The following is a 15,657-nucleotide window of genomic DNA, read 5'->3' on the forward strand; positions in this document are numbered from 1 at the left end:
TGGTGTTCAGAATCACTGCATTGGACTGCAGCTCCCGTGTACCAGCTGAGGCCTGACCCAGCTACCTGGGGCAAAGCTGAGATCTGAAACTCTGCCTTGATGAGCAGCACTTGAGAAGATGTGCCCTGGAATGGGGGTTCTGATTCCAGCAAGAACTGCCCCAGCAATCTCACAGTCCATCTTTGACAGGGACCCAGATTTCCAAGAGTGACACCTGAGACCTTGAGCATCCTCTACTCCCTGGATAACACAGGAGAGTGAGAAGTCCCTGAATCTGGAAACCAGGAGCTGGAGTTCTATGAAGCCAGATCCTACAGCCAGCAGAGTGGGCCCCACACAAAACTGGGGGATCCAGGAGCCTTCCGGAAAGGCATGGCTAACGCAGGTCACCTTGGAAACCACCTGGGAAACAAGTTCTCACCTTTATTCCCTCTCAGCTGGCAGAATGCCAGAAGGAAGGGTCCAACTGACACTCAGGACTCTGGCCCTTCCAGTCTTCGAAATACAGGGTGACAGTGCCAGCCCTTGCCTCTGGCAACAGCCACAGTTGCTTCGTGGGAGGCCTGCACATAGGCTCCTCTCACTGAAGCTTTTTTGGAAGGGTCAGGCAGGATATTTTCAGAGAGAAACCTTTCACACCTCATCTCTCTTAACTTTCTTAAAAATGTTGGCCATTTCCCAGAGACCCCAGGGTGTGGAGGTGGGGTTTGAGGCATAGCCCCTAGAAACTCCTCCCCTAGCCTGGTGGCTTGCTGAGCGCAGAGCCTCGCCTGAGTAGCCTCTGTGTGGCAACGTTATCTGCCGGTCTGAGGACACTCTATATTGGAGAACTGCATGGAAAAATCTTGTCATAGTCTTCAGCCCAGTGCAAATGACAGACTCCTTTTTGTGACGGTGGGGATCAAACCAGGAACACTGTTATCACTGATCTTCATCTATAGCCCCTTCTATTTTTGAGACAGGATCTCACTAAGTTGCCCAAGTGGGACCTCAAACTTGAGATCCTCCTGCCTCTGCCTCCCTCAGTGCTGGAATTACAGACACACACCATCATGCCTAGCCTATTCATGGTATTTGTATAACAAGACCACCTCCTGACCGCTCTCCTTGAAGGTGGGATCTCTGCGCTAGACAGCCTGTCCTAAGCTCCTGGGTGGGAGCAGGTGGCAGGCTAGAAGGAAGGTTTAAGGTGGCCCAGCCCAGGAGCAAGGTCTAGCAGAGTGAAAAGTCAAAAGCAAAAGATGTCCAGCTTCCACCACTAGAGGGAGCTTCAAGCCTTCAAACCGTAGGACTGTCCCCTCCCACCTCTCAGCTCCAAAGGAAGCGATTTCTGGGAGGTTCTCCCCAGGGCCACACCTGGGTTTGCAAAAATTTGCATACTGTTTGACAACTCTATACTTTTTATCAAGCAATTTCACAGACTGTCAGCTCTTGGCTTTTTCTATCTGTCTCTCTTTCACCAACCCTGTCATCAACCCACATCCTCCCTTGACAAGAAAGCGCAGAGGTAGGACAAAGTGAGAATCTACTCAAAGGGACTTTGGAAACCCTCCCTAGGCTTACCCTGTCCCCTTCTAAAAGAAGAGACAGCCAGAGGGAGGGGAGTGACATTTCCCAGGTGCAAGGGCAGTTTGTCATAAGCCGGGGAAGTAGGGTGGTGGTGGTGGTGGGTGGTTTGTCCTGATGACATTCTAAGTGCTGGGGGGGGGGGCTACTGTCCTTGGATGGGGTGACAGCTCCAGGTGGTCTAGGATTCCTGCTTCCCTGTGGGGCCCTGCTGTTGGAAGCCTGAGCCTTTCACCCATGCAAAGAGCACTGTGGCACCCAGTGTTGGGAAGTCCGAGGTGACAAAGAATGAGCTCCTATGTCTCATCCCTGCCTTTGGGGAAGAGGGAAGCAGAGAAGTGAGGAACCCAAATTTCAGGGGCTCTGGAACTGAATGTGCATGCGGGCAGGCAGAGGCTGTGCTGGAAGAAACGGCCTTCCTGACTGCGTGTGCCAGCCACTCCTGCAGTGCACTCCTGGCTCCGCCCAGGTGCAGGTGCTCTGAGAAGGGCCTCCTGAGGGCATCATCTGGTCTGCTTAGCTGGCTCCAGGGCACTGTGTATAAAAGCTCAAAGATGAGCAGGACTGGCACACCCACTGAAGTCACCCGAGTAGGGGAACCTGTGGCTGATACCGAAGAGGTGGCTGGAAGGGCCAAGACAATGGGCCTTGCGTTTCTATGGAAACTACCTGGAGTGAGGGGCTGAGAGAAAGCTTCCACCTCACTTCCAAGCAGGACTTGGGAATCAGCCCCTTTGTGGCTGGGTTCACCCCCTCCTCCTTCCTGCCAGGTGTTCACCATGGCAACAGCAAAAGGTGCAGAGCAGCGTCATGTGTAAGCCAGGGGACCCAGCAGGGAATGCGGACAGGGGCAAGCCACCTTCCCTTCACAGGACAGCACCTGGGCGCAGGCCTGACTTTAGATCCTGGCCTATGACCACTTCTTGTGCCCTGGGACCACTTCTTTCTCCTCTGAAAGGCTTGAAGCATGGTCATGAGGATGCGAGGAGCGAGTACCTACATGGGGCCTGCCTCTACAGCTGCTCAGGAGGGTGTGGGAAGGTCCCAGTGCTCCCACTGGGCCCATGCCTGAGATGACACCCCACCCCCACCTGCTGGGGCCTGCTGTAACCTTAACAAGCAAACATCTACAGACACAGCCTGGTAGCAGGTGCTGGGAATGAGCACAGGGGAAGTGGCTGCGTCCCAGCTTTTCAGCCACTTAGAATCAGGTCAAATTAGGGCTGTGAAGACAGCTGAGGCCTGGAGCCCTTAGGCTGCCCAGGACAAGACCTCAGGCCCTGGCTCCACTGTACCTGGCCATCGAGGGAGCTTAGTTCTCGTTGCCATAAAGCCCCACAGCCATGGAGGGGAAAATCTCAACACTGAAACCCTTTGGTCTCAGGGATACTGGGACAAGAAAGGCAGCCTGGCTATCACTACCAGCTTCCTTCCAGAGACTGCTCTGCAGAAACAGGTCAAGGCTAGGACCTCGAGGGGATCCCAGAGAGATAGCCAGGAAGACACCACCACCACTGGGCTCCTGTAGTGGCCCAGCCTGCTTGTAAAACAAACCCAGGAAACCAAGTCATACTACTGACAGCATTAACAGGAAGCTGGGTGAGGGCCTCAGTGGGGCACAGGTCCTGTCCATGGTGACCCAGCAAGGAACAAGGTTGGCTAGAACGAGCCTTGGACTCAGTCACAAGGCCCCTTTTTCTTCATATAAAGGGGAAATGCACTCCTCTTCCTTCATTTGCCTGAGAGACTCTAAAGCCAATTTGCAAGCTGTCTCTAGGTGACTGCAAGCCACCACTGCACTGAGCACTGGGAGAGGCCCACATGGCTCTGCTCTCCCAGGGACCACCAGGAAGACACAGGCCAGAGCCAGGGTGGGAGCTGAGAACCTTCTGATCCAGGAGCTCCTGCTTGCACATGCCACCAAGCTGCCTGCTGGGGACAAGAGGCAATGCCCCTCCACGAGCGCCATGCAAGGGCCAGGGGTGTCACCAGGCCCCAGGGAAGGGGCCTCACCTGAGATGTTGGCACTGGAACCCTCACTGGGCTTCTTCTCCACCAGAAAGTCCCTGTCGGTCACTGTTTCGGTGGAGAGGGAGCTGGCCATGCTGTTACACGCTGGAGGCCTCTTGGTCCGTCGGCTGAAGAACCTGCTGAAGTGCTTGCTCTCCTTGACTGCGTTGGCCTCCCCGTTGGCAGTTTCCCCCTTGCCATTTAGGGCAGAGGTCTCTTGGGCCTTCACCCTCAGGTCTGTGTGCACGTGAGAGACCATCTTGCCATCCTTCCGGCTCAGCTCTCTCAAGGGAATGGGCTCTATGGGGGGCAGCAGTTGCTCCTTTGTGACCAGGTCATTCAGGAAGCTCTCCAGGCGCCGGGCTGACTCGCCACCTTGGCTGCCCTCCTCTTGCCCCTCTGGGCTGCCACCTGGGTCCCGCTGCTCCGGGGCAGCCCGGCGCATCATCTCCCCCGGAGGGTGGCGGCTGCCAGCCACCAGAGCGTACTTGGGGTTGATCAGCTTACGGGCCACGGTGGAGGAGTAGTTGGGGGCAAGTCTGGCTGCGGCTCCTCCCAGGCCCAGCTGCTGGATCAAGTTCACCTCCTCGGAGATGGCATACAGCTCCCTGAACTCCACGTCGAAGGTCTCTACATACTGCCCTGTCAGGAGGAGCAGAAGGTTCCTATCCACGTAAGAGGAACTCCAGGTGAACCTGGAATGTGAGGACAAAAGCAACATGTGTGGCCGGCCTGCTCCCTTGCTCTGCCCACCATCTCCACCACCGCAGCCAGACTGCCTGCTGATGGACGGAAAGCCTGTACCACCTTCCTGCCGGACTGCTGTGTCTCTGTCAACCTAGATCCTCCCTTTCCCTAGGTCTGGGCCACAGATGCAGAAAGCAGGCAGTGGATTCAGGGAGAAGTGATCTAAACCTGGTCTCTGCCTTTGCATACTTTATTAAAAAAATGGGGCTCAGTCACACGTAGTGATGGATACCCACATTCTGGGAGGCTGAGGATTGCAAATCTGAACCAAACCAGAGCAAGTTAGTGAGACTCTGTCTCAAAATAAAAAAGAGGTTCAGCATGAAGGCCCAGGTTCAATCCCCAGGGCAGCAAGCAGAAAAACAGGTGTGGGGGGAGGGGGTTCAAAGGACCTAGGATACAAAATGTTAAAGCTTACTTGGAGTTGTGAGGCTCAAATGAAATAACAAAACGTTTAACTGAGTACCTGGTACAAACACAGTAAACAATAACTGGCTTGCCACTACTGTCAATATTGTTCCATTCCTTATTGGTTCCTTGAATTTTTAGAGCACTTAATTTCTAAAAAACAGCCCATATTATAACCTTGAAAGAGGACTCATGCCATTTATTAACTGTTCCATGTGCTGAGTCTCTTTTCCTCACCTAATTTTAATTTAGTCAGAGGACAGAGGTCACCCACACAATCGCTCGTGTGTCTGGTAATTCATTTTTAAACTGAAAGTCTGAAGACAGGCCTCTCTGACAGGCCCCTCACATTTCTTTCTGGGTCTGACCATTCTCTTTCCTGCTTGTCCCGCCTAACTAGTTGTTATGGACCATGAAAAAGAGGCAGTGTTTGCCGGGCATGGTGGTGCATGCCTATAATCCCAGCACTCAGGAGGCTGAGGCAAGAGAATCACCATGTGTTTGAGGCCAGCCTGGGCTCCATAAGTGAGTTCAAGCCCAGCCTGCACTTCATTGCAGGCTCCTGTCTCAACAAAACAAAACAAAAACAGGCAGTGCTTAAAATGCTCACGAAGAGTTGACCCTCTTTCTAGAATAATCCATTAACCAGAAGAGTTGAGGAAAGGACTGGTAGGAAGCACTTTGCCACTGGGACAGGCAGTAGTAGGTCATCACGGAAACAGAAATCAACACTGCAACAGTAGAATAGCCTCAGGCCTAGGGCTTGAGGGCAGCACCTTGCTAAACAGTTACTACCAACAGCCACCTCCTCTGACCTGGCCCATCTCACCTGTAGGAGCCAGTGGCTACTTTGTCACCATCCACCATCAGAAACCTTGACGACAGAGTCCCCTTGATCTTCCCCATGGGCGTGTAGAAGCCAACACCTGTCGCGGAGCGGACTCGGATGTTCTGTTGAGAAGAGGTGAAAATCGCTGTCACCCTGGTCACAGCTCTGTGCCTGGCTTTGCTGTAGCGGAGGAGTAGCCCTCTCATCAGGACCCCACCCGCCAACTCCTGTCTGGATTCTCTGATTCCGTCAGTCTTACACATAGAACTCCATCTGGCGGGCAGGAAGAAGTCACCAAGTCTTTGAGCATGGACAAGCCCAGAGGGTTTCCTGTCTTTTTCCAAAGTTCCTCAGAAAAGAATCACAGTCCCAAATTTGAATGTGACAGGAAAGTCAGTGATTCTGCAGGCTGAGCACCCCAGGATTGGACTGGAGCTGCAGCAGCCTCGGTGACCTTGGGATAAAAAGTAAGCTTGGCCTGTGGTTTAGCAGTTATCACTTCCTGAGTCATGGCTTTAGATGGAAGAACAGGGGTTGAGATCTCGAACCTATCTTTACCTAAGACCCTGAACTACTGGGGTGGAGGCAAATGGAGAAGGCAAAGGAGGCGGAGGAGGAGGCAAAGGAGGAAGAGGAAGAGGAAAGAGTCTCCATCATCACATCTGCTCACCCCTTACCTCAGTGGTACCACTTACCCGAATCCGGAAGTCAGTGAGCTCCAGGCCCTGGCACATCTCCAGAAAATACTTTACTGCTGCCTCATCCAGAATGATGTACACTGGGACCCTGCGCTTATAGGCAGCATCCACAATGTCTTGGAAAATATCACCATCAGTAAAGAGGTCCATGACCAGAGCAATGACCTGGACAGGGAAGGGTGCAGGTGAGGGATGGATGTTGTGACTGTGCATCTTTGGAGATGCCCTAGCCCCGATAAGACCAGCTGGCTCTGGGGTCACAAACGGGCAAGAATCAAAAACTCCACCTACACTACTGTTGGCTCCTCCAGGTCCTCACTGGTCTCTGAACACATGAGCCCAGGAGAGGGGCCCTAGGGTGGGGGCCCTGCTGCTCATACTTCATCATGGACCACCCCCATACATACTTCCCACGTATATCCCAATAATTCTTCAGAAGCCTCATCAGAGGAGAACTAGGAGGCCAAGAAGAGCTGCTCCTGCCGCCCCAAGGAAACCAGCAGGCGATGCCAATGTGCAACGGATGGGCTCGCTTCCATCAGCTACGGATCTGCTTGAACATTTCTTTCTCAGCAGGCCTGGGCGCTCTGATCTCCCTGCAGCTGTGCAGAGCCCTGCACTTCCCCAAGCACAGATCTGGGCAAAGCTCCAGCTGGCTCGAATGCTACTGGCCTCTGGTGTCTAGCCCTTCCCACCCTGTCCTTAGATCAAGGTCACTGCCTGGGCCCCTTCGCTTGCAAAAGTCAGCCCTGATGCTGCACGCTGGAAAGAGAGGCCTTTTGCAAGCTGGAGAAGATCCACATTTCTCACTGTAGTTGTTTCTAGTTTCCTGCATAAACCACTCTCTGCTCCAGCCTAAACGGTGCTCTCTGTAGCCCTGCACCCAATGCAGGCAAAGGGTCAGAGAAGTCTAGTTGTTTTTATCCCCACCCCTTTTATTTAACAAAACAAAACAAAACAAAACCAAAGTTTCACAGCAAGATAAGAGGAGAGTAACAATGGTTAATACATCGCATATTATTATCTTTATATTGGTTACTCAGAGTACATATCAGCATTTATCTAAGCAATATTAGCACAAACCTTTCTTTTCAATGAACTAAGAGAAATTAGTATAACTATCTTAACTATCTTTCACACACACATATATATTGCTTTTAGAGCTCTGGTTTTAACTACTAACTTCTATTTATGTGACCTTAGGCAAGATCTTGCTCACAGTGAGTGGCTCCCTCATGGCAAAGTGGGGGCACACTGGGAGTCACACGTTTGCTGTGGGTGTTAGACACAATATCTGTAAAGCATGAAATGCAAGGTCTGGTTGTAGTAAGTCTTTAATAAATAGCCGAGCGGGCTCATTTGCAATCACAGGGGAAAGCGTGGGCTCTACAGCCGGGCAAACAGGCCTAGCATATCCACTGCACAGCTGGCTCATCAGCACTCCCTGGGCTGGAAAATGGAGGTAATAATCTAGTAAGGTAAACCTAGGAAAATGCTTGGTACTAGAAAATACTACTCTATGACCCATAGTAAATTCCCTTTCTCTTTCTTTTTTCCTTTATTTGGAGTTAAGGTTTTCCTGCATTGTCCAGACTGAGTGCATGATCCTCCTGCCTCAGCTTTCTGAGTTGTTGGGATTACAGGTATATGCACCAAGGGTAAATGTGATGAGCCTCATCCCCAGCACTCACATTTTCTCATTATTATCATCACCTTCACAAGCACGCCTTATGATATGTCTGCTTCTAAGGTTCCCCACCTGCACCTCCACAGTGTCACTTAAGCTCTTTGCAGGCTTACGCTTATGTTTGCCAGCCAATTATTAATGCAGGTGTGAATGATTACTGGGCCCCACAAGCAGAGTGAGGATCTAAAGACAGATAAGCTGAAATCCCTAACTTTAAGGGGTTAATCCAGGTGGATGAAGAACCAGCTGTGTGTAATAAGTAAGGCGCACAGTAAATGAGATAAATGCCTTAAGGGCTGCACAAGTGACAGGTGATGAAGCGGGAGACAGGCAGCTATTATTTTAGCCGGGGAGAATTAAGAACGGCTTCCTTCACAGTGAAGAATGGGATGCCTTTGGCTGCCACAAGGAAATAGCAGGAAGAAAACCCAACAGAGAAGTTGCTTGGATAATGCACATTGCATGACTTGCACAGGGACACTGGTCTGAGATGGGGCATGGGACTGTGCCTGTCTGATGAAGTGACACTTTTTCTAAGGTGCCTGGGCACCAATGGAGGTGACGTGATGCTTCATTTTAACTCAGTGTCCAGAAGATTGGTCAGATGTTATTCTAGATGTGACCATGAAGGTGTGTTTTGGATGTGGTTAACATTAAAACAGTGAGCTTCTAGGAAAGCAGAGTCCCCCTCTGTAAGGTAGGTGAGTCTCTTGCTGACCCCCCTGAGCAAGGAGGAATTCTGCTAACAGTCTGCCTTTGAACTTGGACTGCAGCTCTTCTGGCTCTGCAGCTGGCCACTCTCCCTGAGACTCTGCAGACTGCATCCCCAGGATCCCACGAGCTTTCTCTCTCAGGCACACCCTTTTGGTTCTGTTCCTGTAAAGAGGCCTGACTATCACAGGCACTGAGGATGGGAATTAATAAATAGGTAGTAAATACTTTCAGGGTACCTTTGACTAAATACTCATGAGCAGCTAAGTACTCATGCACTTATGTGCATTTTCTAATTGACTCTCCCAACTATCCCACAAGGATTTCACAATTGAGGAAGTAAACAGAGAGGGGCAAAGTAACGTGCCTGGAGTCATCGAGCTAGCGCGTGGCAGAGCAAGAAAGTCAGGTACCTCCGACTCCAGTGACTCATTTTCTTGCTTCACAGGGACGAGACTGCTTTAAGGTAGAAACATCGAATCAATGATGCTTTCTTGGAAAACACTAAGCAAGATAGACAAATGTCTAACAAGACCGATAAAAAAGTGAGGAGTAGCAAATAAGATACTGAATGAAAAAGGACAAATATCTGTGGATATAAAAGATTTAAGAAATCATAAAACCAGTGAAAAGAATGTTGTAGTCAATTCTTCATTAATGAATTTGAACACCCAAATAGCATGGATAATATACTACAAAATAACTAAAATAACCAAAATAACTATGATTTTGAGGCCAGTCTTGGCTGCTGCTACCTTAAACTACATAGCAAGACCCTGTCTCAAAAAAACAAAATAAAACAAGTGAAAATTAAAAACAAAACCAAAAGCCTAAATGTTATATACTATCATCAAGTAAGGCTTATCATAGGAACGTAAGGATGATTCAACAACAGAATGTATCTTTTTAATTTATAACATGGAATCAAGAAGAGGAAATCATATATTTGCTTATCACTTAAAAAAATCTCATAAAGCAAAATCCCTAGTTGTGATTAAAATTTTCAGAAAGCCAAGACTAAAAGGGACCTTTCTAAGTTGATGAAGTCTATCTACCAGAAACCCAGATGAAACTTACTTATACAGAAGCCTAACATGGATTTCCTTTAAATATCACACAAGCTCAAGATACAACATGGCATTAGGGATCCTAATCAATGCAATAAAATAAGAAAAAAATGACAATAAGGTTTAGAAGGGTCAAAATCACCATTAGTCATTCATATAGAAAACTCAGTAAGGAAAAAAGAAAAAGAAAAAGAAAAACCAGCTGAATTAAAATAAAACTAGAATTAATAAGAGAACCCAGTAAGATTGCCAGATACATGAAATATTCTAAAAAATCAACGGCCTTCATTCACTCCAACAAAAATGAACTAAAATAAAATAAAATTCATTCACTTTTGCAACTTAAGCACATGGTGCCTAGGAACTACTATCTTTAGGGGAAAATTTTGCAAATCCTATTAAAACACTTAAAAACATGAGTAAATGAAGAGACCAATATGAAAAGATAATATAAAGATTAAAATTTCAATTCTCCTTGTATTAATAACATTCAATGCAATTCCAATAAAAGCTCAATAAATATTTTTGAGTAATTCAAATATTTGTAAGAAAGGAAGAATAATAAAGATAAAGAAGTTACTTCAGTTTTGAAAAAGAAAGTCTAAAGGGGACACTGTCCTATCAGATAGTGTAAGAAATTGTACAGCATAGTAATAAGAATTATAGTACCAAGATTGGAAGAAACTGCCAAATAGACCAAAGGAACAAAAGAACAAAATGTAGGACCTTCACACACACATTCACACACATTCACACACACACACACACACACACACACACACACACACACACACATAGATTTTCATGCAGGCTAAATACCTAAGTGTGAGAGAAATGTGGAAAATATCTTCATGGCACAGGATAGGATTTCTTAAGATTCCAAAAGCACAAACTATAAGGGAAATAAGATAAAATTAACAGGTGCATTTGAAAAATTAGAGGTTTTCTGCTAAATAAAGATGCCATAGACTAAGGTAACCAAAATAAAATAACATACAAAGAATCCCCACAAGTCAAAAACAAAACAAAACAAAAACCCCACAGGAAGCTAATTTAAAAAGTAGGCAAAGCATATTAATAGGTGGCACCAAATATCAGGGGGAAATACCTCAGTGACTAATACATATATGAAAAGCAGATCTTATTAGTGATTTAAAAAATTCAAATTAAAACACACTGATAATCAGGAGTAGTAGTGTATACCTGCAATCCCAGCATTCTGGGAGGCTGAAGCAGACAGACTGTAAATGGCAGCCTAGCATGAAAACCTTAGTGACTTGGGGAGATCCTACCTTGAGGTGAAACACACAAAAGGGCTGGGGATATAGTTCAGTGTGAAAGCCTTAAGTTCAACCCCCAGTGCCATCAGCAAAACTCACATTGATCAGAGGCTTACTACTTTGCAATATGAGATTATCTTCAAATTAGAAAATTGAATAATACTAACTGTTGATGGGTGAGGAAAGGGAAACCCTCCTTTACTTCTGGTAGGAGGAGATGCTGTTACTTGGAACAGCAGCCAGAACTTTCTAGATTTTAAATATGTGCATAACTATAAGCCAGCAAAACCGCTCCTACTCATGTACTCCAGAGAACCGCTTGGTCCTCAGGGAGTAGGACCAAAAGTCACTGTCGCTTTCTCTGGGATGGCAAGGATCGGGCAACTGAAGAGGAAAACGCCAGGCATGTGAGGTATATGATGTGTCATGGAAGAAGCAACGAACCAGTTCAATGTATAAATTTGGACAGTTTTTTTTAATGGATAGTTCAGTGGAGATAGGATAAGATCTATGGACCAACACTATTTATGTAAAATAGTTTTCCATTATTAAAACACTACTGCATCTTTTCCAAGGATGCAAATGTGTCCAAGGATATACACTGAACGTAGGAGGGTAGCTGCCTGTGGGAAAAAGGAATGGGAAGGCAGGAGAGAAACTAAGAGGGGCCTTCCTGGAACTGATAGGGCAGTGTGCCATTTTGAACTGAGGTACACAATCATCTGTGCACTTTTGACCTCCAGAAGCTGACCAACTGAACAAACAAAATCCACAGTCAACTCCTCCAGTCAGGCTGGCACAGTTCTGGGTAGATCCGGAGTGGGGACAGGGACATGGGCTGGCTCACCGAGGGTCTTGGTGCGATGCTGCATGGTTCCAGCTTCCCTTGGTTGCACATGGAGTTCCCAGGGCACCGACACCAACCAGCCTCATCTCACCTCCCACCTGCTGCCTGGGACCAGACTCCGCCGTCCTCACTGCCAAGCTCTCCACAACATCCAGCTTAGAGTCCCCAAGTTACTTTCTCATTGAGGAAGTAAGCAGGGAAGTGGGCCTGCCCTGGCCCCCAGCTGCCTAAGGATGTGAAGAGGGGTGGAGTCTGAGCTGATGCATGGGAGGCTTGGTCTGGGATACCCCGCTGAGAAGCAGCCATCTGTGTCACTACCAATTAAACAATGAAATATCTGCAGGAGAAAAAATCAATTGCTCACTCACTCCTGCAGTCCAGTTGTGGGGAAGTGAAAATTACCCTCCCATCTAGTCTCTGAGGGTCCTGTGTGACATTCAGCTCTTCAGCGTCAGGCCCAGGAAAACTACCTCCCTGCTGCCTCTGCTCTGGCATTAAATGTGTCCCTGTGATTCTCCACACCGGCATAACTTCAAGGCTCCCAGTATATATGGGAAAATCGAGTTTTCACAAAAAGACATCCCAGGCTCAGAACCTGGGGAAGCGGATTTTGTGCGGAGGGAAAATCAGCCCACTCTCCTGCTGCCTCCTCATCCTGATGTCCTTCACCTGGTTACTTACTGATGTGCGACTCCAGGGAAAGAGGTTAATTTGAGCTGGCAGTCGTTTTCAGAAGCTGTCGCAGGCACGCTGGCAAAGAGGCTCTGATGCTGTAAGGCCTCTCATGGGGTATTGTGTTAGCTCATCATCCCCTCCTTTGATATCCTGCCTGGATGGCAGGGGCAGAGGAGCAGGAGACAGGGTGTGAGGAAGCCCCAGAGTGCCCCTCTATCTGCCATTCAACTTTAATTACACTGCCAGCTTTCCAGATTCTCTTTCTGGATTCCTAATTGCCATTAGAGAACAAAGATGATGAAAAGGGCTCCACCTCACCCTGCAGCCCTGGTGTGTTTGCATGACCCAGACTACAGAAGGCTCTGCCAGATGTCCACACCCACAGGGCGGACTGCTGCTGGGACACGTCCACCAGCCTGCCCTGTGGGCACTTCTAAAGTCAGCATCCTCTTGGTCACAGACAGAAGCTCCAGTCTACAAGCTTCCTCCTCCCAGTGCCTGAATCCCCTCAGTCACCCTCCTTCTCCCCTCAGTCAACCCCTTGCTGCTCCCGTAGGTACTGCTGTTCTGGCTTGGGATCTCATTCATTCATTCATTCATTCACTCATTTATTTATTTATTTATACCAGGGATTGAAGTCATGACCTTGTGCTTGCCCAGCAGGCGCCTACACCACTGAGCTAAATCCCTGGCCCTGGATCTCATTTCTTAATGAACTTCTCAACCAACTTTTTGGCTGGTCTCTCCTTCTCCGCTTCTGCCTCTCATTCATTCCCCACAGCAGTAATCCCCCTAAAAAGACACATTAATAGACCAGCAGGTCCTGTAGCCCTCAAGGGGCTCTGTACTTCTCCACTTGGCACTTCAGGGGCTGTATGACTGGCCCCTGTCCTCCTCTCCATCTTTATTTTAAGCCACATCTCACCTCTGTCCCTTATTTTTGGCCACTTGGAATGACCTTTACTCAGGGCTTCGCTCTCAACCTTTTGGGGCTGGCTAATTCCTTGTTGTAGGGGTGGCCTATGCAGTGCAGGATGTTTAACAGCATCCCTGTCTGCTCTCCACTTGATGCTGGAGGCATCACCCCCAGGTATGACAACCAAAAATGTCTCTGGACATGGATGAATATCACTTAGGGTACAACATTTTGTCCCCCCTCTTCAACCATGCACATATTAGGCAGTTTGTTTGTTTATTAGGCAGTTTGTTTGTTTGTTTCTTCGTTTTCAAAACTGGGTCTCACTGTGTCGTGCAGTCTGGTCTTAAACTTACTGGGGTCTTCCAGTCTCGGCTTCCCAGTGCTGGGATACTAGGCATGCACCACCACGCCCGGCCTTAGGCAGTTTCAAGTTCTTTGGTTTCAATGTCTTCTGTTCCCCAGTGAAACATCTGAGCAGCTTTCAATACTGAGTCAAGAACTTCTTGAACCTCTCTCCCCAATAATGTTAACTACTCTGCTTCCAGCCTATCTGTAATCCAAGCAAAGAGCAGGGCCTCTGGACCTTTTATTGCAATGTCGGTCCAACATCCTTTACCGGGCTGGCTGGGGCTGGCTCCTTTTGTGAATCACTGCACTTACAAAGAGCTCAGCAGAGTCAATTCTTCATGTTTGTGGAATGAAACCTAAACAAAGGGAGTTTCACGTCTGTCTGAGTTATCAGGAGTGGGTATAGCTTTGCAGCTTTCTCCATTATTTCATTAATGACAAGGCATTGAGATGACGGGAACAAAGGATGCTGAGCGAGATTCCTGGTTGGATTGTTTTGCTGGAAGGCAGTTAAAGCTTGCTGCCAAGAGTGTGGAGGATGGAAGAGCTCCTTCAACGACAGCTCTAAGGTCTGGTGGCTCTGTCTTTATTCTGCCCAACAAAAATCTAGGAGGCGTAGCCAGGCCTGACTGAGGACACTACATAACCACAGTGGAGAAGTTTCACACCAAGGAAACCAGGCCAGGGCAGGGCTGCCCCTGGCATGCACAGCAAGTGCCTTTGTGCAGGCTACAAAAAGGTGTCCTTCTCCCTGTGCCAGGGGGAAGGCTGGGGAGTGGAGCACAGCTGCGTGGCAGCTCCCACAAAGCTAACAGGCCCTGCCCACATGCAGGGCACCATTGTACTTAGTCCCTGCATGCAGAGATGGTCCAGACTCGAAGAATTTCATAGCTAGTAAGAAATACAGACAGCAATTAACCCAATTCCAAAGTTAAAGTCACCCAGCTGGTTCTTGGGAGTGTTAGGACTGACGTCCAGGCTTCTGACCCCATTCCTGGGTTTCTGTATACCATCACGCTTTCATGCCCCAGATGATCTGGAAATAAGTAAGTTCTAGGGATGGATCTGCTCTGGCAAGAATCCCAGGCCACCTCTAGGCACACAAAACCAGGATGCAAACAGTGACACCCAATACCATCCTTCTGATGTGGACAGCCAGGGCAGGTGTGACTGCAGGTATCTGCCCCTTCCTCTTCCAGTACCAGGGGGTGAAAAACAAAAGTCCTCAGGTCAAGGCTGCTGATCTCACAGCCTACTGACTTCAGGAGCCTGTTGACCTCTGCGGAGGGCTAGTGACAGTCACTTCTTCTGGAGGATAAAGGGAAAGGAGTGGGGAGACAGTTTCCCATGGATTGTCCATCTGAGTGAATTTCCATCCCTCTGTGCCTGCCCTGCCAACCTCCCAGGGAATGGGGGAGGTTCCAATGCCCATGAACCCCCCAAAACACTGTATGGTTATGACAGGTCATTAACTCATTTGCTGTCAGGTGCACTCCCCATATTTTAAACCTTTAGGTCTCTCAGGGTACAGGGCAGCAGCTGGGCAAACAGGTCAGGCTGCTGCCCCCCAGAATGGCCAGCTGTCTGGCTACAGAGGAGAGTTAGCTTGCCTGCAACTGAGGGTCGCACCTCCATTAGATACCTCTGATGGTAGAATCTTTTCCTCTGACCTCCCTCAAGAGGGTGTCAAGGTCTACAGGGCTACAGTTGGGGGTGTCAGACTTCAGAATGTAAAGAATCAGCTGGGAGCTGGGGTGGGAGTAACGGGGACATGGGCCTGTTTAAAATGCCCCAGCCTCCATTCTCCAAGAATCTGATTCAGTAGGCCCAAGAAGATGCATTTTGACAACACCAACTCCCCCACC

The 15,657-nt window shown here is 48.6% G+C and overlaps 1 protein-coding gene across 1 annotated transcript in view; it reads right to left on the reverse strand.

Moving 5' to 3' along the window:
* Window positions 1-15,657, reverse strand: part of Fam83f (family with sequence similarity 83 member F) — a 33,368-nt gene that overhangs the window by 6,006 nt on the left and 11,705 nt on the right. Inside the window, exons 2-4 of the mRNA XM_003470512.4 lie at window positions 6,256-6,423; window positions 5,561-5,682; window positions 3,580-4,271 (exon numbers count right to left, since the gene is read on the reverse strand). Of these exons, the coding sequence (XP_003470560.2) occupies window positions 3,580-4,271; window positions 5,561-5,682; window positions 6,256-6,423 (982 nt within the window). The remainder of the gene's footprint in view (window positions 1-3,579; window positions 4,272-5,560; window positions 5,683-6,255; window positions 6,424-15,657) is intronic.

Source organism: Cavia porcellus, unplaced genomic scaffold (genome assembly GCF_034190915.1).
Source record: "Cavia porcellus strain 051 isolate PalLab524CR breed Dunkin Hartley unplaced genomic scaffold, mCavPor4.1 scaffold_40, whole genome shotgun sequence".
NCBI classification, from domain to species: Eukaryota; Metazoa; Chordata; class Mammalia; order Rodentia; family Caviidae; genus Cavia; species Cavia porcellus.